This window comes from Benincasa hispida, chromosome 4 (assembly GCF_009727055.1).
Source record: "Benincasa hispida cultivar B227 chromosome 4, ASM972705v1, whole genome shotgun sequence".
NCBI lineage: Eukaryota > Viridiplantae > Streptophyta > Magnoliopsida > Cucurbitales > Cucurbitaceae > Benincasa > Benincasa hispida.
The window spans coordinates 18682843-18708806 of record NC_052352.1 but is presented as its reverse complement, the minus strand read 5'-3'; the positions used below and the strand labels follow the sequence as shown (position 1 = coordinate 18708806).

Genomic DNA, 25964 nt, shown 5'->3' with positions numbered 1-25964 from the left:
AATGTATCCATAAGGGACCTTTTGTCAAAGGCTAGTTTTGTCTAAGTTGGGGTATTTAGGCTAATAAAAATGGAACACCCCTACCTGAGAACTGAACTGGAAAGGTGAATTAGATAAATTTGCTACTTATTGATTAGGGTTTATTAAAGTATTTAATCAATATCAATCAAAGTTGTTTAACTATTCAAAGCAGGTGTTACTTTTGGGCAAATTTAAATAATCGCTTAGTAAAATAATTAGCCGTATTTTTCTAAGTTAAATTAACCCTAAGTAAAACACTCAATGGGAGGAAAATGAGTATATGATACTTCATTTTTCTTTTTCTTTTTCACATATCTACCTATAAGTTCACACCGTGAGATGTATACTCGATCTTGATGCACCTTTGCTTGTGTCACCCTACGGGTGGTGTTTGTATAGGTCAATACCAAGGTGAATGGAGAGACTGTTTATAGTAAGTAGGAGCGGGACATGTGTCAACGCATCTCTCGATCTCTCTCATTAGTTTGTAGTAAATTTTCATGCTCGGCCTTGAGGCACCTTCATCTTTGCGACACTATGAATACAGTCCGCTTTGGAGATGTTACAATTGTTGTAAAGTGCTACAAATGATTTGATCCTGATCATTCATGTGGAGACATATGAGTGGAGGTATACTATACAAAGAGGTTTGTATAAGACTGCACCACAAAAAAATTAGTCTCATTATATAACACCATTCATAATAGAGATTTGCATTTCACCAGAACTCAGCCTATGAAGGCGATCTTTTTATTTGTATAGGTGAGAGTAACCAGATCACTGACTCAATAAGCCTACCATTTTGGGATTCGTTGATCAGGGAGTTGGGATGATTCCGGGGCTTGAACAATATGGTGTCACATCCTCCCTTGGCCCAAGAGAAGTTTGGTCATAATTGGACTATGACTTATTGTTTATTAAAAGAATCAGTTGTACTTAAGGAGTTAGATGTAATTCCAAGGGCTAAAAGGTAATTTTGGCTCATCTGTACTTACGAGCAATTTGTGAAGGGTCATCATTTTGTTGACTGGTTACATCTTATAGACACAGAAATATATCTGTAGTGCAAAGAGTCTTTAATGGAGTGGTCGGTCATCATTTTGTTGACTGGTTACATCTTATAGACACAAAAATATATCTGTAGTGCAAAGAGTCTTTAATGGAGTGGTCGACAATTAATAGATGTTGAATAATTTAATTCAATGAGTTTAATTAATTATTCAACTACCATTGAAACTTCAATCTACAAGCCCATAAGGTCCACTCTATAGCTCAATAGGGATTATTGAGAATTAATTTTGAATTAATTTGAATTGTTCAAATTAATTGATGAGATTAATTATATGTGATATAATTAAATTAATTATATATGTGATATAATTAATATAATATATTTGATACATTATAATATAAAGTTTATTTGAGAGAAAATAAATATTTGAATATGAAAAAATAACAAGTTTAATTTTTAATAACAATGATTATCAAATGTTTTATCATTTAATCATCCTATCCGTTGACTGTCATTTAACAAATGAGAATTTCGTCCATAAATCAATGGGTATATGGAAAGCACATCTCCATACGAATCATGTACTCAAATGACTGCTAATTCTATAGCACGTAATGATAACTATATTTATATAGTACGAACATTCTTGACCAAACACTACAAAGATTTGGTCACCCTCAATTCAAATCCAAGATCCAAGGCTTCTCTCAATACTGCTTGCCATTCTTGCAGCGTGGCGTTTCACAAGGGGGAGGAGGCACACCGAAAACCCAATCGAGAACGTTCAAATACTTGGATCGAAATACCTCCCTTTCCTGAGCATAACAATGCATTATAATGGAAGTTGATATGCTGAAAACTATCACATCCGCTCTCTTGAAATTCAACGATGGCGGCAAGTATCCCAAATCCGTCATGCTGCTGAAGAAGCTCTCGATACCTCTGGCGAGGCAATAGAGTGAGATTTCTATCCTCCTGCTTTTCTTCTCAATGGCCAGTGCTAAACCTGTTAAGAACTGCTCAAAAAACAGAATTTTATCAGGCCTAGAATGAAAGCTCTTGCTCCACCTAAAATTTATTGTAAAAGATAGTTCAAGCAATACCGTTGCAACAGCAACCAATGGAATGTTTATTTTCTTGAAACTCCTTGCGGTCAGGCATGTCCACATCCTGAAAAAGAATGCAAACCTTGATCTGTTAGAGCCGAAGCTTGATGTTTAAGAAAAAAAGTTAGGTGATGGCTCGGCAGCATCCTATCTTTGTGCAGCCTAGCCAATTAAATTGTCATGTGACAATTCTTTTTAAAAGAAAACATTAAATTATTATTATCTTTTAGTATCTTACAAAAAATGATGCATGATATATGTGTGGCTTAGGCTGCTCCTGATCATTGTCCATTATCAAGCAATTAATATTCTTTTGTAATCACTTATGATGATTTTATATAATAGTCGACTTTTGTTTGTTGACTTAGCATGTTGATGTTGTTACTCTTTTCCCCACAGTATCAAATCAAATCTTCAAGTGAAACAAGAAGTCCACATAAAAGTGGAAGAAAATAGTAACGACAAAAATAGAAGCCAATGCACAGAATATAGGTGGGAAGAGATACGAACCAAGCAGATGCACAATATGCAGAAAGGAAAAGACTTGATCTAGCAGTTCCGAGAAGTCCCCTTGCTAAAATTTCGTATGGCCTGCAGAAAAGGTCATATAACATATTCTTCATCTATCCAAAACATGGAAATTCGAAAAATACAAAATAATAGTTGGAAGAAGGCACCCAGAAAAGTCATCTCGATAAGCAAATATTTCGTAACAGTCTTCAAGAGCAAAATTATATTCACAAAATAGGTGGCAATCTAATTACTTGTTCTTGTTCAACCATGAAGGAATTGAATTATCATTTAAGCCAGATACCAACCCAAGAGTGAAACCCAAGAAAACGCCATTTAAAAACTGTCTTAAAAAGCTATATTTTTCCAACGAAAGGTTTGCATCAGTAAATTTCCAAATGTGTAAAATGAGCTGGAAAAAAAAAAAGAAAACCCTCGTTGCTCATGAAATAAAATCCTATGAAGGCACTCGAGTAACTAGGGGGCTCTTTAAGTGGTTCACTTGTGATGTAATCAGTAATCTAGACAATCTTTCAACCAGAACAAGCTGGGGAAATTAATTAAAACCTTACTTGAAATCATAATCTTAATTGAACCAAAACGTTTCATAATGTGTATAAATCATATGATAGTCAAATTGAAATGTTACCTATTCATGAGACCTTCACGATGAACTATTAGAGCTGGGATAAGATAAACAGGGAGGTAAACTGGCAATGCTCTTTTATATCCTCGAATGAGAAAGGAAAGAAAATGGCCACCACATGATTGATTTCCATGTATAATCTGCATTAAGCAAGAAAAAAAAAATCCTTAAAGTCTGAACTGCAATTTTAGAGAGACGTGAAAGCGAAAGCCTATGGGGTCGTTATGCAGACTGAAAATTTTAAACTTGAAAGATAACTGCAGATAGGGTATACTCTCAAAAGTAATTGCAATTTCTAGCTAGGGAGACTTCATAATCATTTCAGACATACAAATATCTAGTCGTCATCATAATTGACTCAATACAATTTGTGAGAAAACAAAACGAACTGGATAAATTGTGGAAAGATATTTCCCAAGTAATCAAGGAATACATTGAAGGGGTCTCCACTAGAAAAGTCCCTGCAAGGTCTTGGTACAAGCCTACAAATGGAAACGTTCATTTATAATATAATCTTTGTTTTCTCCCAAATTCCCACCCCAAGAATTTGTGGGGTAGGGAATGAACATAACTCATTTCTAATGTTCTGAAATGTGCCTTCAGTTTTCAAATGAACAGAATATCATCTGTTTTCAGATATTCAATTGCATTTAGTTGAACAGGATAATTGTTGTAGTTGTGTGTGCATGTGTGCAGAGATCTGTTATGACTATTTTGTATGTGCATTTAGATTTATTTGAAGCAATCTGTTCATATAATAGTGCTCTAACTTGTGCATTTTTTGTTCATGGAGAAGCACGGATCTTCCAATATTACAACTAGACTTCTTTGGGATGGTAACCAGCTGACAACTGAAAAAGTTCAAGATGCCAAGTAAACTGGGAAACAGGATAGAGTTGGACCAGAACAAAAGTTCAATTTTGCATCAGGTAAAATTAAGCATGTTAACGCCTAGAGTTGTTGTCTGCTACAATGGTTGATGTTCTAATATCTGAGTGCATTCACATATTTCATGCAACATATTAGGTACAAATACATATAATTTTACTTTTGAGAACAAAGGAGTTCTTTTTCATCTGGTTGAACAGAGATGAATACAAAATAAATAAATTACATACCATGCATGGAGTCTTCATTTGCAGATTTAATCTGACATTCGCACCCATGGCACTATAGTACTTCTCAATCGCTTTAAATTTATTAGAAGAAGGCATGCCTGATACGAAACTCTTTAAACCTTCCAAGATTACAGTATCCTTTCCACCATGTGTATTGAGAAAGGACCTAAATGATGGTGGTAAGCTATCTTGCTTTAACACGTAAGCAGACCTGATAATGATTCTCCTAATTAAGTGTTTGCTATTGTAATTATTAATCACTTATATGGATACTACAAAGAAATAGCACAAAATAATTTCACATGCCAGCATAAAGTAGTTAAGCATAAAGCACAATATGTTTCATCGGGATGATCAGAGAAATGACCAACATATTCCTCCACATATAAAGAACATATTGAGAAGAGGTGAAACACAATAAACAAACAAAAATTAGCTCATCACTAGATTTATTACTTTAGTTTAACCAATCAATGGTTGAGTTGCTTCAGTGCTGTGCACTGTAAAACAATTAACAAGGGCAACCATTCTGTTATGCACGCTATAAAATTAACTCAAGGGAACCGAGTTGTTCCCCCCACCACCACCAAAAGAGAAAAAAAAAAAAAAGTATTGATAAGCCAATCTAAACTTAGTCAACCATTTTTTACTTGTCAAGCTCAAGTCAGAACTTTTTCCAAGAAAGCTTATAGGTACTGCTAATAAGAGGAGTATTAAGAATAATTTTATAATAACATATATCAACCTGGTATAAATACATGGAATAAGTTTTTGGCTACTGTTTATAAGTTCTAGATGTCCGACGCATATACCATCCTGCTGAAATAACAATGAAACACAGTATTCACAACTGCATTATATCCAAAAATAGATTTTGTTCGACTGTTACATCATTTGTTTATAATTATGATAATACAAGTCATTCACTGGTTTCCCATCTGCTTGGGTTTGCATTAGTGTACTATGGATTAGGTGTAGTGATGTGAGGGTTGAAAGCTAAATTTATGATTCAGATGCCACGATCATGCAGGAAAATATGCAACGGGATGAGTAAAGCTTAAAACTGGAAAGTGACAATATTATATAACACTGTAGACCTACTATATTTGAATTAGCAGCAAAACATGGTAGAGCAGAAATATTTCTTACAGGATCTGGGAAGAGGAGAGACACATAAGGAAGATATCACCATAAGACCACGTGAGAGGCTTACAAATATGCCCAAACCGCTTGCTTTTAATCCCACAGCGCGATGCCAAGACCGCAGCACGCATAAAAATGTAGATAGCCAAGGTCTTATGTTGCGTATTTAACCCAGTCAGAAGCATCGACGGCCCAGCTAATGCTCCCGCTAATAGTGCCCTCCAACTTGCAGTCCTGAACTACAAGAGAACACTAAAAAAATCAAAAGGATAACCAAAAAATTTCTAGAAACAGCGAGAATTCAGGATTACAAGATCAGAATAGAAAAGAGTCTACCTACGGTGGCCTCCCAGATTGCCAACTATCTCATCAATGGAAACGAATGTACCAGCAAAGGTTCCAAGAAAGAGACCGTATCTCAAAGTCTCCTTCAAAGCCATGGAAATCGCATCTCGATTCGTAATCACTCCTTTCTTCCTAAACCAAACATAAATCGATAACACATTTGTTTACACACGGTAACATGCAGATAACCTTCACAACCAAATTTCAAACAACCTTACCCGAGGGAGGCCAAAGCCTTTCTCCGCTTCAATCCAGCGAGGACCGAGAAAAGAGAGAGACCACCTTTGAGACCAGCTCCAATTGTGAAGCCTTTAGCAGAAGCAACAAGGATCCGCCATAGCTTCCCGGACTCTCTCAACCGCGTCGAATCAAGCCATAGAGAAGAGGAAGAGCAGGAAAAGGACGGGAAAGATGATGAATCCGCTGAACCACAACCACAATGCTCGCAATAGGAATCGCCGGATTTAGAGTTAGCAGGTGCTTTGGCATCCCCATTCTGATGAGCACGGCAATCACATCCGCCGTCGGCGTCGAAGCTTCCGACAGCAGACGGCGACATGATGGTCCCGGAAGCGGAGGCTAGGGCTCCCCCTCACGAACGTGAGTTGAGTGGAAGAGGAAGCGAGATCCCAAATGGTAGCAGAAAGGAATTGAGAGATAAAACAGAGAAGCTTTGTGCTAATTCTTGCTTGAGCATGAATTAATTAACGTGAAATCCCTGTGAGTTTATAACACTTGAGTCTTAACCCATTTCTAACTTTATCATTTTTCTCTCTTCCTTTTCTCTCTTTAGTTTTGGTATGATTAGTGTCTTACATACTTAAAGAACGGAAGGGAAATTTTTTTTTTTTTTAAATTACTTCTTTTTTTTTTTTAATTTTAAAAATTTGACTTGATTTTTTAAAATATAGATAACAAAACATGAAATTTATACGTTCAAGAGATATTTATAGGTAAAGATGTTCATTCTCCTCATGAGGTCCGTCTCGAATAGGATTGTGAATCGTCGATTGGATAGAAAATGGGAGAGAGAGCAGGGGGAGAGATTTCTCCCTACTAGCTAAACGAGGACAGGAACAGAGAATACATTTTCCGTCCACGGCCTTGACCCTGTCCCAGTCTCGATGAGTATGAGAATACATTTTCCGTCCACGGCCTTGACCCTGTCCCTGTCTCGATGAGTATTACACACACATAAATACATACATAATAATAATAATAATAATAAAACTCACATTCTGTACAGAATGTAAGTTTATAATATAAAACACATATATATATATATATTTGAGGAAATAGAAATTTTCTCATTAGTATGGTTAGAGAGGAACTTGAAGTAGAAGATGTCGCATCAAATTTTATAAATTGAGGTGTTACGTGGCAACTGGAAAATCTTATTCACTATTAAAATTTATTGAGTTAGGTTAAAGTCCACGCTTTCTTAAATTAGTTATTTATTATATAGTTTAATGCAAAGGATAATAGTACGAAGTTTTTGCTGTTCGTACCATACCTAAATAAAAACATGAGGCAAGGAATTAATGAAGGAAAAACACGTTGCTCCACCAAATCACGAATTTTAGATGGTTGTCTCTGATAATGAGAAAAATGAATTGCTCACTTCCAATGCTTTTCTTCCTCTTAACAATAATGAATATGATTGAGTGTTAGTTGAACTAGTCAAACATAATTCATAAATGATGTTCGAATTTTTCACTTATCGAACTTAAAAAAAAATAAAAAAACACGAAAGTGTTTATGATTAATACCATGAGCTATTTGAACAAGGGGAAAGAAAAAGCTTAATACCATGTGCCCAACAACACAAAAACCAAGTTCTCGTGAAAAATAGATTTTTATATTTATCAGAAAAAATGTGATTGTTAAAAAAAGTGAAAATGTCTCAATTTTATTAGGAAAGTATACTCTTTTTGTTAATATGGCTTGATAAATATAGAGTACCGACTTGATATTTCTCACTTTCTTTTGAAAATGATTTTGAGTTCGTTCGAATTATCTTTTCAAATTTTTAATTTTTAACAAAAGTATCTTTGACAACTACTCAAAGTAACCTATTAAAAATGATTTTGAGAAGTTGTTATAGATGAAAGCACATTGATCTAAATTCTATTTTTTTTTCTTTTTAGTGTTTAATTGAAAGCTCCTCTCAACAAAATACGAAAAAGGACCAAAATATCCTCGCACTTCACTTCTGCACCCGCCTACTCTACCAACCATCAATGGTAGTTTGACGATGTTTTAAATACAAATTTGAAATTATTAGTTCATAATATTTAATAATTGTCTTTCATAATAATTTAATATTTATAAAAACATTTTTATATACATCAAACCAAACATGTATATACTATATTTTTTTTTCACATGAAAGTTTTAATTCCAAATATCTTTTATTTCCAACCTGTGACTTTTGACATTGAACTGCCTTATCTCAAGTTTGGCAGCCAACCAACACCTACATTCAACTGTTTCTGAGGAAAAAAATAAATATTCCAACTACATTGATTAGTTCCTTACTTTTTTATGCCTAAAAATATTTAGAGTATCAAAGTATTTAATGAGAGCAAGAAAAATAATAATACATAATCAGGCCAAACATTTTACAGAGCCATAAACAGAAGATTTTCTTTGAATTCATATCTTTCACGATAAGTACATATAATTGCATTATACTACACGTTTTTTCTTACATTGAAAATTGTATGAATCCCAGTTGGTGAAAATCCTTACATACCTAAAATCTGGTATGTTACAATGAAAATATGAAAATTGGTTTCTGTGGAACATTCTTTTTCAAAACGAAGCTCCTGTAGCAGTCAAAATTTGGCAGTGATTAATATGCTCTATGAGCAGCACTCAGTCCAAGGGGAAAGAAGGAAAAAAAGAAGAAATAAAGGGATTTTAGGACATTGAAGAAGCAACTGTATTTCTTAAACTGAGAATTAACAGGGAACACAGCCAGCAAAAGCAATCATTGATACCATAATCTGGTCATGTTTCAAGGGTATTTCTAATGCTCAACTGTGAATTGTATTGGGCCAACTGATCAATCTCCTCCTACATTCTGTTGTCATTGTTCATTCCACTTTAAGGACAATCTTCATGAACTCATAAACGAAAAAACTTATGGCAGCTGAAGGAAGTACCTGGATGTGCAAAGCAGGGTATGTAAGTAAAAAGAAACCAAAATTCTAAGAGAATACAATGGCTAAAGGAAAAGAGCTCCGCAGTTTTAACACATCAGCAATGGACATTTACAAATTATCTACAGTAACTGAAATAAGCAGATTAAATATTAGACCATCTTATGATGATGAATAACTTTGATTTCTGGTCAGGCAAATAAAAGAATTGCATTTGAAGAAAACAAGACAGTGCCCCAGTTTGACAGAAAACAAACAAATGCACCAGAACGATTAGACAAAACATGTATTTATGCCAATTGGATCTGTTCCAAGATTGTTCTAAAAATTTTTCAGGAAGCAATGCAGATGCAGAAAGAAATTTAAAGAGCATGATGTTCCATTAAATGCAAATGGAAATTTTGGAAAGCAGGGGCTAGAGACTTAGTTCAGCACAAGTATCACTGAAGAACTCACTTACAAATCAGTTATAAAATGATCTTTCCACAATAATTGAATATGACTAATGTGGGTTGGCTACGACCAAGAAAATTTTGTATCGACTCTTATGAATGTCTAAGAGTTGATCCAAACGATGTGTAGTCAGATTTGGGCAAAGGAACTGATATTTGGTATGGCAGAGAAGGAGATAGAATCTCAAGTTCAATTGTGCAACAAGCTTATACGCATGTTTTAAAAAGTAGTTTGACGAGAGGTCCAAAGAATCTCATATAAATATAGGCGAATGTTTGTACTGATTGCTATCTTACCAAATATTGGCAACATACTTGGCTCCATTAAGCCTCCAATATGACTTTAAGTCTTTAATCTGACCGGAATAATTTTTCTGGTGAGTTGGGAAAGGTGGATTTTGACTGATTCAAGCATTTCTGGAATTTAGTTCTTTCTCACTCAAAAACAAATTATTTTTCTATTCAATAAAGAATTGATATAGGCAAACCAAACAGAGACTTGAGTCAATGATACAAAAAGCATTTTCCTAAAATAATTGTGGTTATAAGCACATGGTTACAAGGAAAAGCAATTCACATCAACAAAATAAGAAACATCAGAACCACATGCCTGTAACAAGCTGGGAAGAAGTCCTGCATATAAAGCTTGTATTCCTCCTTGCTGAACTATCTTAGAACAGGTTGCAAAAGCACTCATTCTACTTGCCTGGACTTGCATTTGAAGCTGCTTCCTGATTACTTCGAATGGGTACGTCACTAATTCAGCACAAGCACCAGATATAGCACCATATAGTAAAGTCCTAATTGGTCCTAACTCCAGCTGATCGAGAGCATTCAACTCCTGCCCCTGCTGGTGCTGGTTCATGTTCTGAATTCTTTTCCTTCCTTCGGGCGAGTGAAGATAAGCAGTCTTGAGTATATCGTAGACACTATAGAAGACTGCACCAGAAGGCGCCACACTTAAAATGGAGGGTAGTAAGCCCTTGTAAAGAGAAAAGAACCCTTCAGTTTGGATCATGTGGCGGAAAGCACCAACAACACCGCCTAAAGCTTCCCCACCAGGTGCCACTATCTTTGTTCGGATCTAAAAGATGAAACGATTACAATAACTTACCACTTAAAGGTGATAACAACTAGAAAATATCAATCCTGGTCAAATTCCTAGATAAAAAAATTTGCACTTCTGTTTAAATAAAGCCAGGTAGCAGCCTAAGTTTAATTCAATTCAAAAGATGAAGAATACACCAATGAAACTTAAGCTTAAAGATAAAGGATGGCTGATGTTTTAATCTAATAAGGTTGTAGAGAAGTTTGAAGCACTTTGAACATGTGATGTTCAAACAAGTAAACGGCTAGCAAGGCAAAGGAAACTCCATGTCTACAGTCTTTCCTTTTCATTTCTTCATCTTTTTCCAATGAAAAGAAATAAATAGCTTACAACCTATAAGCAATATTCTAGGACAATAGATGATTTTGATGGTTAAACTATATTTGAATGCCCAGGTGACAATGGGGGCAGGGCTGTGACTTGCGAATACTCATATTGCATTCTACATGCCCCCCAATAATCCCTAAGATGCCTTCTAAGAGTGCCTCTATGGTTTTTTATAATACATATCAATGTATGGCACCAAGATTTTCCATAGGTAGGATGTCCAGTTACAATGAGAGGCTACATCACTCATTGTGTAGAATTCTTCCATCTTCCAGAACAGAGACCTCTTTTCTTTCAATATTTCTTCGCAGTCTCAACCCCAAAAGTTAATTGTAATTACGAGAGGAGCGGGAAAGAAAAAGGGGGCAAAATGGGGGAAGAGAAGCAGAAGAAGGTTATGATAAATTACATACTGTGTCAAGTGGTAGGCAGAGTACGGTTGCAGTAATGCCTGCTGCAGCACCAGCAACAAATCTCTCATAATTCGTAGTAATCTTGTGTCCAGACAATTTAAGCAGTTGTTTTCTGTACGTATCATAAGCATAAAAGTTGACTGCTTTAAACGGAGCTGTTCGAAGAATATTGACGAAGTTTCCCCTCCAAAACCCTTTCAACCCTTGAGAAGCTGCAATTTTCTTGACAAGATCAAAAAGATTCCTCTTCTCACCACGAACTATATATTCCAACTTTAGCCTCTCAAGTGGCGCAACTAAAGTTCTGATGCAATAAAAGTGTTGTTTCATCAATAAACATAGAAGATGACAAGAAACTACTACAGTGTTTCTTAGAAACCATTCATTAAACTAATTCTAAATGCCCCAACCTCCTCTAGATTTAACTATTGCTCAACCTTCTGAAAAGGTGAACATTCAGTTCATCAAAGGCATATATACAAGTCCTAGTACCTCGAAAATTAAAATTACAACATCATCCCTCATCACCATGGTCTATGTATGAAGTAAAGTTCGTTGCAACTACAAAAAAGAGCCCCAAATAAGTAAAATAAGACCGAGCAAGTAATTACAAAAAATACTTTGTCGCCGAAGCTGAAAGAGAAACATAGAATCTAACTAAGACCAAACATCTTGTAAATGTGCAAGCCCATTACATGTTTTCTAACCGCGGTTCATCACAAAAGATTCAACAACTTTTCCTCTCCAACGACCAGGTACGCATATGAAATCATAAAAGTAACTTTTTCTTCTCCCCACGTGCTAAAAATCATAAAGCATCAGACAATTCGATAATTCATGAACAGGTTTGATGATACAGAGTTATTAAGGAAGACATTATACAAAACAAACACTGAATCTACTGATAAGACATTTGAGTAGCACACTCACACCAACGAATAAATCAACCAACCTATAATGAAATAAACAAGAACAATGAGTTGAAGGTGAACAAATAAAGAAAGACCTGGACACCATGGCGGCAATCGCACCAGACCAAAGGTGCTTCGTAGTATTCATTGCACCTCTTTTCCGTAGGGTATGAGCTCCTCCGCATTTTCCCGCTTTCTTACAATTGTCATAGGCATCAACATGAACCTTCTGCTCCGGAACAAAACCATGGCCTCTCAGACTCACAGACAGAAACCCACAGTGAGCAATGCGAGGCTTCTTCGGGGACCGGAAAACCCCAAAAAACACAGGTTGTTCTTGATGACAGGAGGAAGCGGAAACAGAACCGGAGTCTTGAATTGAGTTACTCCTGGGCAAAATTGAGTTGGCAAATGAAGATGGAAGAGAAGGGTCGAGAAACAAGCCGGCGGCGGCGACAAAGAAGGTCGAATTTGTAGTAGAGGAAGAGAAATGGTGAGGTTGAGATGGTTGGTGGAAGAGGGAGGGGGAAGAACCCAGCTCAGGGCGAGGCATTTCAACAATGGAAGAAGAAAGAAGGTTGGATTGAGAATGGAAAGTGGGAGATTGAAGAATACATGGGGATTTGAGAGATTCGATTCGATAATCGGAGTTCAATCAATTTTGCAGTTTCAGTTTTCGAGGCCGCGAAGAAAATGATAATGAACACTGATATCTAGCAAAGCAACTTAATCCAATCACGTCCTTCTTCTCATTCTTCTTTATTTCTTAGATAAAACTTGTTTTTCGTTTTTTCTTCGGTTAATTACAATTTTGGTTTTGTAAAAAATTTTAACTTAATAACTTAATCCTTGATTTTAAAATTTTGAATTTATTGGATAAAATTTTATGAATAGTCATTATGATTTGATAAAGATGTTCTTGAGAGAGTTTTATAAAATTATAAAAACTAAATTCTAATTATAAATAAGGATTAAATTATATTTTTTTTTTCAAATTATAACATCAACCTTTCAATTTAACATTTTTTTATCATACAAGAAAATAATTTAAATAAATTATATATATATTTCATTAATATCCAAATAAAAGTATACACAGATAAGTTTTTAATCTAAACACAAATCTATAATGAAATAACTTGTCAAAGTTTATAATTTTCAATTACAAAATTAATTTGGTTTTTTTCCCCAAAAATAATAATGAAAAAAATAAGATATACGTATGGGTGACCAAATTTTGGGCTTGTAATGGAATCTACTATGTTTTTTCTAAAACTTATTATTACTTTTTTTGTCTTTTATTTATGGCATATCGACATGAAATTACCAAAATGGATCATTGAGCTCATAAGTTAAAGTCTCATTCTCGCCTTTTATGTTAGGCTCTCTTTCATATTTTTGTTGTGTTTCTCTTTTGTGGTAACTAGATGTCAACACTCTGTTATATCGTTATCTTCTGAATGAGACACACAAGTGAAAAACTAAAACAAGAGTAAGATACAAGAATGAGATATGAGATATGAGATCGAGAACTAACAAAGGAGAGAAAAAGAGAAACGAGAGCGAGACTGAGAAGCGATAGTAAAGGAGTTCAAAATGTTAGCGAGTTAATACGATAATTTACCTCAATGATGATATCAATCAAAGATTATGTAAAATTAGCTTTTGGGAGGCAAGAATAATATTTAAATCTAACCAATCTCATTTGAAAAATGGTCCATCCACTTTTTTTTCTCTGAAAAATAGCTAAAAATAATTTTTCAACCGAATGACCAAATTCCAATGTGACAATAATGCCCCTCTAAGATACATTAAAAGACGATTTAAAAATATTTTTAATTAGCTTAGATATCTTTTTATGACTAATTGTTTAAAATGTAAATTCTCATTTGAAGGCTGAGAATTAAAAGAAAAATGCATGAATCTAGGGGATGGGTGATTATACTGATTTTTTTAAAAACTATTCAACAATTTTTTTTTTTTTTGTTAATTAGCACATTGATAATAAATAATCATATATATTGGGGTATAATTGGAAAAAAAAAATCATAACTCATCTGGTAACTAAAATTCCAAATACTATTATTTACTGTTGATGAAAAGGAAAAAAACACTAATTACACTTGACCTACTGTTTAGAATAATTAAATGAGTTTTATGCCCTAAACATCAAATCCGTTCTTCGTACTAATCTAAAGTTGTATTTTCCATGAATGATCTGATGAGTCTCATGTTTTCACAAATGGTAGGGGTCGAATTACTAAGCAGTATATATTCTCATTCGAGTATAATAATAAAATAAAAAGAAAATATCAATTTACACTCTTAAACTTTGGGGTTATATCAATTTAAATCATAAATTAGTAATTATATCAATTTAAACCTTAAACTTTTATCAGCTTATCAATTTAGATCCCAAACTAACAATTATATCGATTAAAATCCTGAATTTTCATAAATGCATCAATTTAAACTTTAAAGTTGCATAAGTGTATCAACTTAAACCCTGTATTATGTTTAATCTGGATACACTTATGAAAGTTTAGAGTTTAAATTGATATACTTATCAAAGTTCGGGATTTAAATAACATTAATTTAGAGTTTAAATTGATACTACCTTCAAAGTCCATGGTTTAAATTGATACAACTATTAGTTTATGGTTTAAATTGATATAACTCCAAAGCTCAAAAGCATAAATTGAAAATTGGAGAGTCTCAAATCATATGTTATTTATCTTTCCTAAATGATCGTGTATTTGAAATAGAATTAGAAAAAGAAAGCTTTTCTTTCAAGCCGTGGAAGATTTTCACGTATTAGAATTAGGTTGGGAGGTTTGGAAGTCTGGATTCAAGAAATATGTATTTAAAGTGAAATCTTGAAACATTTTCACGTATTTAATAGTGGTTGGATTTTATATTAGTTTAAATTTGTCCTCTAAATTATTTTAATATATTTAAGTTTAAAATAATCTAAAAAATTTAGAAAAATATTCGTTTTTTTTTTATTGTGAAATGGAGATTTATGACTAAATTTATAATTTTGTTTAATTTATTGTTTTAATAATTTGATATTTTGATTTCACTAAGTTTTGAAATTACATGTTATATAGACTTTTATCAGTTTAATTAATTTAAGTCAGGGTTTTCTACACATTTACTTCAAATAAATATATTTAATTACACAATTTCAGTCTAATGGGTTATTATTTTACAATTTACTTTTTAGCCCCCCTTACTATTCAGATTTTATTAAAAATGTATCTATATAATAATAATAATAATAATAATAATAATAATAATAATAATAATAATAATAATAATACGAAAAGAAGCATATAAGGGATGTTCGTTAAAGGGATCGATTTACAATTAAGAGAAATAGAAGAAAATAAATGAAATTTTCTAAAATAAAGGAAACATATAAACAAAGAAGGGAAGAGAGAGGATTAAAAAAGATAATCTAATAAATAATAATTAAAAGGAAAAAACTTCAAATGAAAAAAAGAATTAGAGGAAAGAGAAAATGTATTTTTAAAAAATATTATTATAATTAAACTAAAGGTCTGTTTGGAATGACTTAGAAAAAAATAATTTTTCAAAAATTCATTTTTATTTAAACATACTTGATTAAAGAAAAACTCTTAAACTCTTTAAAATAAAAACACACATGTGTTTGGCAACTATTTCTTAAAAGGTTTTTTATGTACAAGTTTGTTTAGTTTGTTATATACTAAAAGTGCTTTTATTAATGTTTTCTAAAATTGACTCGTGACAGTCAAAGTTTGGCTAGAGCCAATGATCGGAAGTTCGGACGAAAGTGGTTACTGGAGGTGGCCGATGACAGTATTCGGAGGTGATGATCGGAGTTGGCTGGTAGCGATAGCTAGAGGTAACGATCGAAGTTAGCCGGCGGTAGTCGAAGTTTGGCCAGAGTCGATGTTTGAAAATTTGTCTGCAGGGTCGTCGAAAATTGAGACCGAAGGTGGTCGGTGGCAGTAGCCAAAGGTGGTGATCGGAGTTGGCCAGCGACGATCACTAAAGGTGGTGTGAAAGTTGGCCAACAAACTTCTTAAATTAAATTAGGAAAAAGAAAAAGTGCAACAGATGGGTTTGAACAGTGTTTACTATTCAAACCCCATGGAAAAGAGTGGAGGAAGCCTAGCTTCCTAAACCCTTGTCCCAAACAAGGAGTGGGCTTAGGATGCTTAACCTATCCCAAGTTCAACCTTGAAACAAACACCCCTAAGTTTCATCATCGGGCAGAAGAGAATTGTCGATGTTTAGTTCCGATTTTCATATTGATATGTAAATACTTCGGGTTCTACATTTCTTTTGGATGAAACCTTTTGATTTCTACATTTTTTTTTTGGACCAAAGACCCATGATGCAAAATAGGGTGTACATGAGTTGGGGGCGTTTTATGACCAAATCAACAATTCGGATTGGTTGAGTTACCAACCCAAATAAAATCTCCAACCCAACCCAACCTAACTCTAACCCAACTCTTAAAAATTGAGTTAGGTTGGGTTATTAGATTATAACTTATTTTTTCTTATTTATGTAAAATACATAAATTTATGATATTTATTGCTAATAATTAAAATTTTATAAAATTTAAATGTTAAATACCAAACAATATTTATTGCAAACTTTAAACAAAGAATTAATCATAACAATTTTAAAAGAAAAATATTAAAAACTCACAAATTCATCCCTTCAAAGAAGTCAAAGTTTAAATAAAGATAAAGATTCTATGTATATTTTTTTATTGATATATATGTAATTCGGGTTGAGTTTGGTCAACACAAATTTTCTTTAGCCAACCCGAAACGACCCAATTCAATCCAACAAAAACAGAAAAAGTTCAACATTGATCTATCTCTTCACTCTCTCCAAAACATGGATACCCCTTGGGGCCCAAACCTAAACACAAAGTAGGAGTACATAAAGGAATGTGGGATTCTCCAACCACAAAGTTGATTTCCTTTTTATTTTGAAAGTTAAATTTTCACCTAACAATCATTCTTTCAAATAGATGATTACACTTTAGAAGAGAAGTAGTCTGAAACTGATTAACAGAAAAGCTAACAATCGTAACTAATAATCATAAATGGACTGATTTCAGAACCCTCAGTGAGTTGCCTAAATAGTTGCAAATGCAAACGACGGGTGTTGGTTGAAAATTTAGTTGCCTTAATAAGTTATCTCATTTTTTTCAATTTGATACTAGTGTAAATGTAATATATATTACGCAGGATGTATTTTAATCTTTATATATATTATTGAGAATATACTATATCCTCAATTTATTTTTTTAGTATAATTGAAGGTAAAAGGATTTAGACCGTAAACGTTGTAGTTACTAACATGTTCGTATATTAGTTGAGTTATGCTCACTATAGCTATATACTACTCAATTATTAATAAGTTATATGACACATACAATTGACACGTAATGTACTATATCATGTTCTAACATAAACAATTGACACATATAATGTACATTAGATAAAATTAAATATATAATAATTAACAAATAGACAATATACATGAAAATATATTCATATATCTCTATTAAATATAAAATAAAACATCATATATTTGATTAGTGTTAAAATATGATCAAATGCACAAGATATTGTGTATATATATATGTGTGAAAATATACTATATATCTCTGGATAAGTATTAAATGGAGGGTTAGACATAGTGAAAATACCACTTATCCCTTATTCAATGCATTCAATATATTTATTATTGAAGACTTTGAATGGGGGAGAAAATGATATTTTTACTATGTGAGACCCTCCATTTAAGATCTAAAAAAAGTAGAAAAGAGGTTAAAAACAAGAGTTTTTAGAAAAGATGTTAGTTTTATAATGTATAAACTTTTTTAGATTAAAAATAACATTTTCCATACAATTTCTAGATACTATTTCTTTAATTACTTCATTTTATGGCCAACATTTACTTGACTAAACTAGATGAAAAATAAATTCAATCAAAATTTAAATTTTATATAAAATTTATGTCATAGACATATTTTAAGTCACATGCATTGTCCGTGTCTTTTAACTAGTATATTTAAAAGAATAGACCAAAATTAAGCCTAGAGATGATCCTTTTTCTCACGAAGACGGGTCCCTAGCTATGTTCACCAACCTCTAATACTAATGGGCGCAAAATTCTCCATGTTAAATTAACCATTTTAAATGATTTTTTTTAAGGAAAAACCAACTATATAATTAAAGCTTTTCAATATAGTTTTTTTTTTATTAAAAAAAATAAATGTGTTATAATTTTTTGTCTCGATCTTTGTCAAATTAAATGACGATTTTCTTGAAGATAGAAGATGAAATGAGAAGTTGGGATAGAGACAACTGACAAGATCTTATTAACATTTCTAACTGAGACAAGGTCAAAATGAAACGAAGTTGATCGACAATAATTAATGTATATTTCTTTTTTGAAGATTGAAATTTCAAATTCTTATACTTGTATTTGTTGTAGCAAACGAGACGAGGGCCTAATTTAGGAGTTTTTGGAGTACATGGGAGGGTCTTTAAAGCAGAATGAAGGCAAATGGATTTTGAGCCTATCATTTATGATTATTTGTATTGTGAGGTCGCTGGAAAGTAGATATAAATCATTATTAGCTCACATGATTTCGTTGGTTAATGGTTAGGTACTCTTTCTTTCTAAATTTAATTATTTCTAAAACTAAACCTACCAAAATTCATATTTATGTTTCAACTGCCCTCTTTTTCTTCTTTAATTTCCTTAATTTTAGACTTTAATTTTGTGGTGAGGGCTTCATCTTATCTATATATGTATCCTCTATATTTATTTTCTTTTTTCTAACTAAATTTTTTCTTCCCTCATAAATTTTCTTCATTGAATTTATAAATAGAAATTTTGGTGGGTCTGCACCTCTATTGCTAGCCACCTATCTAATCGTAGCTTGATTAGATATATGTTTTAGAGTAATTTTAAATATAAAAAAATTATTTCCAAACATGTTTTTTTATATATATAAACGGAACAAAATAACTATCAAACATGTAAATATGTTCTCACGTAAGTTAAAAATGAGAAAATAATTTGATAATATTTTCATTGTTGATATAAGACATTTCTTAATAAAATCACTAGTTTCAAACACTATCCCGTATAAAAATATGAAAAGTAGCACAATTTTTTAATTTTTAGTTTTTGAAATTTATGTATGTTTCCTCCGATTTCTCTATAATAATTTCATCAATTTTAAAGAAATACTTAAATTTCTAGTTAAATTCTAGAAAAAAAAAACAAAATTTTGAAAAAATGAGAGAAAATGGATAACAAAATTATGTAAAAGTTTATAAATCAACATAGTTGGTTTTTTTTTCAAAAATAAAAATTCTATCCTTTTATGAAATGGGACCTAAATGTTTTTTCTTTTTTCTATTTCAACCGACAAGCCAATTTGAAAGTAACATTCCGATATTTATAACAATTAAAACACCCATTTGTATATATACACATTACAAACCTCCCCCAATTTTTTTTTTTTTTTTTGGGAAGGAAAAAGTTCGTTTGATAACAATAACACCAATAAAAAAAAAAGAAGGAAAGTTCAGAGTCGTCCTACAAATACAAGTTACAATTAAAGAGAATAATTATAATATTATTCAAGAGTTTACCATTTCCTCCTAATTATATAATTAATATAATATAATTATCGCTTTAATTACCAAGAAAGGTGACACCGGCGCTTGAACATCGCCGGCGAGGTCTGCTCCGGCGGTGGCGAGTTCATAAATTTACAATTAGGACACTCCGGCGAAGATTTACACATCATCACTAACAAATGGCACCTCATGCAAACGGCCGCCACCATCTCCGCCTTATTGTTGTTGTTGTTATTGTAATTTTCCGACGACCCAAAAATCATTCCATTATTTATAGCTTGACGCCCCCCTTGTATTGCTTGATTATTGTTATTCTTGTCGAGCGATTCACAAGTCAAGTTGAGTTCAAGGTCCAAACTCATGTCGTTGTCCTCGTCGTTGTCATCATCCTCGTGGTTGTCGTCTTTCTCGAGCTTGTCCCTCGGATCTTTCCATGTTCTCTTTTGAGTCGTCGTGTTGTAAAAGTGTATCTTTCCCGACTGAAAATGGAGAAAAAAATTACCTCTAAATTCAAAAGTTTTTCTCTTATAAGATTGAGCTATAATGATAATTATAAATCACTAATTGTCTCAAAAAAACTAGTGAGAACTTCCTATTTTGATATCCTTTTAAATCACGAATTCACTTAAAAGTTTAAACTAGTTATGGATTAGGATAAATTTAATTATATCAATACTTTAACAATAGAACATATTCGAGGACGGGAGAGATTTTGTAGGAAAAAGGAAAGACCTGAATGTCGAGACATCTTTGCCAGTAGAAAGGTAATGGAGTTTCGAGGTGAAGCTCGATATCGAAAACGGAGTTCAACGGTGTCGTCGGGAACGACTCTTCCCACTTCCTCTTCTTTGCTAAATTATCTGCAGTCTCTTGAATTGCTGATGTCTTGTCATTTAGAGAAGAAGGGTGGGGTTGAAAGGGAACCATAGCTTCAAATTCAATGACAGTTCTTTCTTTCTTTCTTTCTTTTTCCTTTTATTTTTGTGTGTTTTGAATGGGTTGGTTATATATATATATAGGAGAAAGAGTTTGGGGGGTTAAAACTGCAGGCGAGAATCTTAAATAGGGTGGAAATTAACTTCACTTCCTAGAGGTCCTACAAAGACATGACCATACACTTGCTAAATAAAAACTTGCCCTACTTACTAATAAGTAACCAAATTTATTAAGGGAAATTACCATAGGTGTCAATTTGAATATGCTATTTTTTAAGTGTGTTACCTATATTTGATATTTTTCAATTATGACAAAAATATCAAATTTGGATTTCTAATTATTTTATATTTCACATTTTCTCTAAACAATCAATTGATAGAGAGAAAGAGAAGAAAGTGACGATTGGTGATCGGACGTGCGGTGACCAATGGAGGTAAGTGGCAGGGAAGTGGAGCAGTTGCCTACGACAGAAGGTGTGGAGTAAAGCTAGTTGGTAAAAGAGAGATGTTGAAGGAGAGAGAGAGAAAAGCGACAACCGACTACAGACAACAATGACCGGACATGTTGCAGTCGACGGAGGTAAGCGACAAGGAGGTGGAGCGATAACCAACGACAAATGGTGTGGAGGAATGCTGGTTGGTGAAAGACAAATGTTGGGGGGAGAATGGTATGTTGCTGTGAAGAAGAAGAAGAAAAGTTTTATTTTTTATTTTTTATTATTTATTTATTTTTAAATCTAAGTATATCAACTTAGTCAAGTGCATCATTATCAAGTTTATCAATAGTATATCAATCAAATATATCGACAATATATCAGTTAAGTGTATTAACACTATAAAAGAGTGCATCATTATACAAGTTTATCATCAGTATATCAGTCAAGTGTATCTTTATCAAGTCTATTAGCCAAGTGTATCAACTTTATCAACAATATAAACGAGTGAATGATTGACAAATTTATCAGCAATTTATCAGTATATCAAGTATATCAAATATATCAATCAAGTGTATTAAGTTTATCAATAGTATAAATGAGTGCATGATTGACAAGTATATTAAGTATCTCAATCAAACACATATCATTATCAAGTATATCAAGTATATTAATCAAGTGTATTTAGTGTATATCAGTAGTGTAATAAGTGTATCAAATGTATGAAGCGTATGTCAATAGTGAGGATATTTGCGACAATTTACATCTTTTATATGTGGGTTGGATTTCATTTTTGTCATTTTTGCAAAAAACCAACATGTGAGTTGGGCCTAATTAATGTATTTTGTTTTGCCATTTTTGCAAGTGTCCTAATTTATAAATTTATATATCTCTGGTCAAGAGTGATCATCTCTCTACTTTAAAAAAGTTTCTACTACGTTCTTTGATCAACCTCCATAAATTAGAATCATTCTAATTCTATTTTGACACATCATCTCGAGTAACTAACCGAAAATTATAACGATTGGAGCAGATTATTTGTGCAACTCACTTCTATATATATATATATATATATATATAAATTGTAATTTACGAAAAATTATGATTGGACAATTAGACAAGGTGCACAAAGATTAATACCTAAAATGTACCTAAATATTTTTCAATGGATTAATGTGGCCACCGGATGGATTCTTTTTTCAAGGAGATATGATTAAACATTATTAAACTAACGAAAAGCTTATCAGATGCATCACTAAAAATCGTTCTACGACCCTATCGAACCTACTTTAAACAAAGAGAGATTAAATATTAATAGTTGACCCACTGTTTTATTTTAAAAGGTCCAAGGACAATATACTTTAAATTTATGTTAATGGACTAAATAAACACACAATTTCAAAAGTTCAAGTATCCAAACTCATAATTTAGGGTTTAGGTCAGACAATGCATATCCGAATTGATTACACGTATGGACTAAGAGAGTTAACTGTAGGGCAAGGCAAAGTATGCTTTTTGTTTTGACGATTTGGGGGATGTGGGAAAAATCGAACATTTAACCTCGAAGTCGATAGTATAAACCTCATGCTAGTTGAACTATGTGTAGTTTGGCAAGTGGATTGATAGTATAGAATGTGAAGTTAATCTAAGTTGTGATGGGAAAAGAAAATAAAGTCTACATACATAGAGAGAGCTAACTAATATCAAAGGCACCTGATTTGGATGCCTAAAATGAAAGGAAGGGATAATTATGAGAGGTGGGAGATGGAAGAGGAGGTTGAAGAAAATAATAAATGAGAGGGGGAGAGTGAATGCAATTGAAGAGAAGGGCTAGGGAAAGGGTTTTTGGTTTGAATATATCTATGGAGGATCCTTTAATACAGATAATAACTCCAACTTCCACAATTGAGGTCGCTCAATGAACTTAATATTTTCATAACTCTCAACACCCACTTCCACACACACTTAACTTCACCACCCCCTCTTTTCAAACTAAATAAACACACATATATCATCTCTCCTAATTAATTTTCAAACCATGGTTTAAAATGAGCAAAACAATTTTATAGATATGTTTCATGTTGAAGGATATTTCTAGAAAATTAATTATTGAAACAAATAACTGTAAATATTTTATCCTTTTTAAACCAATTACAAGGTTTATTGGTTATATTATATTCATATTAGTGACATTTTATTAATTTTTGTATAATATAATAGAAATGTTGATTCATCCTTAATGTTCGTGTAGAACGCATCAAAACTGGAAGTGTTCATGAAATTATTTTAATACCATGATTCAAATTAACTCCCACTCTCTCATATTTCTTTTCCTCTTAAATATCTCTTCTTCTATTCTATCAATTAACTCATCTGTTTGATATTCTAGGCTCTTTTGATAATTATTTGATTTTTATTTTTAGACATTGAGTCCAAAATTAAACACTCATTTCCATCTCTAGTTCTCATTGTTTTGTTATTTCTTTCCTATCAATGTTTTAAAAAATCAAGGCAAGTATTTTTTTTTTAAATAGTTTTTAAAAAATATGTAAACCCATTTTTGTTTTTTGAGTTTAGCTAAAAATTCAAATATTTTACTTAGGAAAAATAGAAACCACGATAAGAAATTAAGAAAAAAAGATAAACACAAATTTTCAAAATAATAATAATAAAAATGGTTATCGGTTCTAATTTAACGCATTTCTAAAACTTTGCTTTATAACCTATATTAAGTCAATAACAATAATTTTAATGGAATGTAATTTAAAAGTTAAATGAAAGTTTCTAAAACATACTATTGATTCAAATTGGACAATATTATATAATAAAACATTATAAATTGGTCGACATGTGTTTTTAGGACTTGTTGGATTGATTAGAAAATTTCTTTTTATTTTTACTCTAGTTAAAATAAGTCGTTGTCAAATACTTAAATTTTCTTTTAAAATGACTTATTTACAAAATTAAACACTTGAAAAATTAAATCAAATGTACCATTAATTTTCCTTTTATATATTGATCTATATATATTTATACATACACATCACTGAATCAAAGTAAATAGCAACAAGCTTCAATTCATCATAATTATGTGTAACCAATTTTTTTCCCTTTTCTTCCCATAAAGTATGCTTTTCTCCAACTATACACTTCAAAGGCCCAAAAATGTCCATTTTTTGAGGGACATTAATGTGCATTATTGTTTAGTATAATGTTTTTAAACCAACAAGAAGCAGCTGCCTTCATGCTTCATCTCCCAAGTATAGGCACTAGTACCTTTAAGCTACACAGTTGATAACCCAACAAAAAAAGACCAGACACACAATAAATTTAGGGTTTCTCTACATATGTTTGTAATTCATCAAAGCTTGCAACTGCTTTGTTACCTTAAAAAACTAGGTGGATATATGGACTAAGGAATTTATTTTATTTTACTTAATAATAATTAATAATTAAATGGGTAAGTTTTTTTTTAGTATTAAAAAATTGGCAATTATTGAAAAGTCCAAATGTGCATGCCTTTAATTTATTTTGGATGTGTTTTTAAAAAAGGGGGGCATTCATAAACATATGTAGCATTTGGGTCATATAGTAGTTGGGAATGCAAAGAAAATTGAAGCATTTTGGGTTTATAGGTTTAAAAAGTTTGACTTTTGTGTATGTATAAATTGAGAAGTTTTGAGAGTTAGGTTTCGAACTTCTATTACCTCGAAAATTTGAGTATAATTCAATAAAAAAAGATAATAATAACTATCCCAGAGCTAAACGGTTCTATTTCTACTTCTACTGATTTAATGGTTAAACTCAAAATGAAAAGAAAAAGAAGTAAGAAAAAAAAAACCTTTTACTCATTTATTCAGTCTCCAAGGAGATGTTTGGAATGTGAGGTTATATATATATATTAGCTACACATATGGGACTAGACCCATGCATTAGATCAATCACAAATCATGACTTTAGTAAACTCCTAAGCATCAGTCCCCTTCATAAAGATGGTGGGACTAAATTAGATGTCCCTCATATAAATTTGGATTTTTTTTTTTGAGAAGAGTAAATTTGGATATTTTTATTTAAAAGATGTGGGTGTGTTAGTGATTATGCTTTGAATAAGTTGTATTAAATTTAGATTATGTTATTGTATTAGGGTTTGCATTTTATATTTGAACAATTATTTAAACGGTTGGAATATTGTCTTGATGAATCTGGCACTCTGAACGACTAAATATGGGGGTCTCGTTTGTTCAATTTACCAAAAAATATAGTAGACCAATTGATGATAATGGTTTTCGTATTTATGCTATTTTCTATTATTTATGATTTTGGTCATAGGATTTAGAGGTTAACACTATATAAACTCTCCCTAATTCTACTGGCGCATATGCAATTTCACAATAAGAAATTTGGCCTTTTGTGACTAAAAATTTTCGTCCATAAAAACAAAATTTAGATGCAAAAAATTTTTAGCAATTGATTTAAATCATCACACTCTTTAGTCGCTAAAGACTCATCGCTAAATGTGTTTTGCTATTTTTTTGATAGGAAATGTTGCATGATGTGACGACATGATGAAAAAGTCGCATTATGCGACGTTGATATTTAGGAGTGGTCGCACAATGCGATATTTTCAAAAAGTCGCATTACGCGACATT

The 25964-nt window shown here is 32.2% G+C and overlaps 3 protein-coding genes across 5 annotated transcripts; all 3 read right to left on the bottom strand.

Moving 5' to 3' along the window:
* Nucleotides 1-1512: 1512 nt before the first annotated feature.
* LOC120076412 lies at nucleotides 1513-7088 on the bottom strand. Of its 3 annotated transcripts, XM_039030229.1 has the most exons (8): nucleotides 6120-7088; nucleotides 5893-6033; nucleotides 5563-5790; nucleotides 4414-4624; nucleotides 3299-3435; nucleotides 2650-2730; nucleotides 2137-2203; nucleotides 1513-2049 (listed from the first exon to the last, which is right to left on the bottom strand). In XM_039030229.1, exons 1-8 carry the CDS (start codon nucleotides 6458-6460, stop codon nucleotides 1741-1743), a joined length of 1515 nt encoding a protein of 504 aa, XP_038886157.1. In that variant the 5' UTR covers nucleotides 6461-7088; the 3' UTR covers nucleotides 1513-1740. The 3 variants fall into 3 exon arrangements, with proteins under 3 accessions (XP_038886157.1, XP_038886159.1, XP_038886158.1); XM_039030231.1 differs by lacking the exon at nucleotides 6120-7088 and having other exon boundaries at nucleotides 5563-5808; XM_039030230.1 differs by lacking the exon at nucleotides 6120-7088 and having other exon boundaries at nucleotides 5563-5795.
* Nucleotides 7089-8528: 1440 nt separating this feature from the next.
* On the bottom strand, nucleotides 8529-13003 carry LOC120075804 (probable mitochondrial adenine nucleotide transporter BTL3). The gene is made up of 4 exons (XM_039029480.1): nucleotides 12372-13003; nucleotides 11366-11669; nucleotides 10128-10601; nucleotides 8529-9068 (listed from the first exon to the last, which is right to left on the bottom strand). Exons 1-4 carry the CDS (start codon nucleotides 12827-12829, stop codon nucleotides 9000-9002), a joined length of 1305 nt encoding a protein of 434 aa, XP_038885408.1. The 5' UTR covers nucleotides 12830-13003; the 3' UTR covers nucleotides 8529-8999.
* A 6758-nt stretch (nucleotides 13004-19761) lies between these two features.
* On the bottom strand, nucleotides 19762-20952 carry LOC120075931 (sodium/hydrogen exchanger 1-like). Its single transcript, XM_039029683.1, has 2 exons — nucleotides 20679-20952; nucleotides 19762-20425 (listed from the first exon to the last, which is right to left on the bottom strand). Exons 1-2 carry the CDS (start codon nucleotides 20871-20873, stop codon nucleotides 20006-20008), a joined length of 615 nt encoding a protein of 204 aa, XP_038885611.1. The 5' UTR covers nucleotides 20874-20952; the 3' UTR covers nucleotides 19762-20005.
* Nucleotides 20953-25964: the final 5012 nt, after the last annotated feature.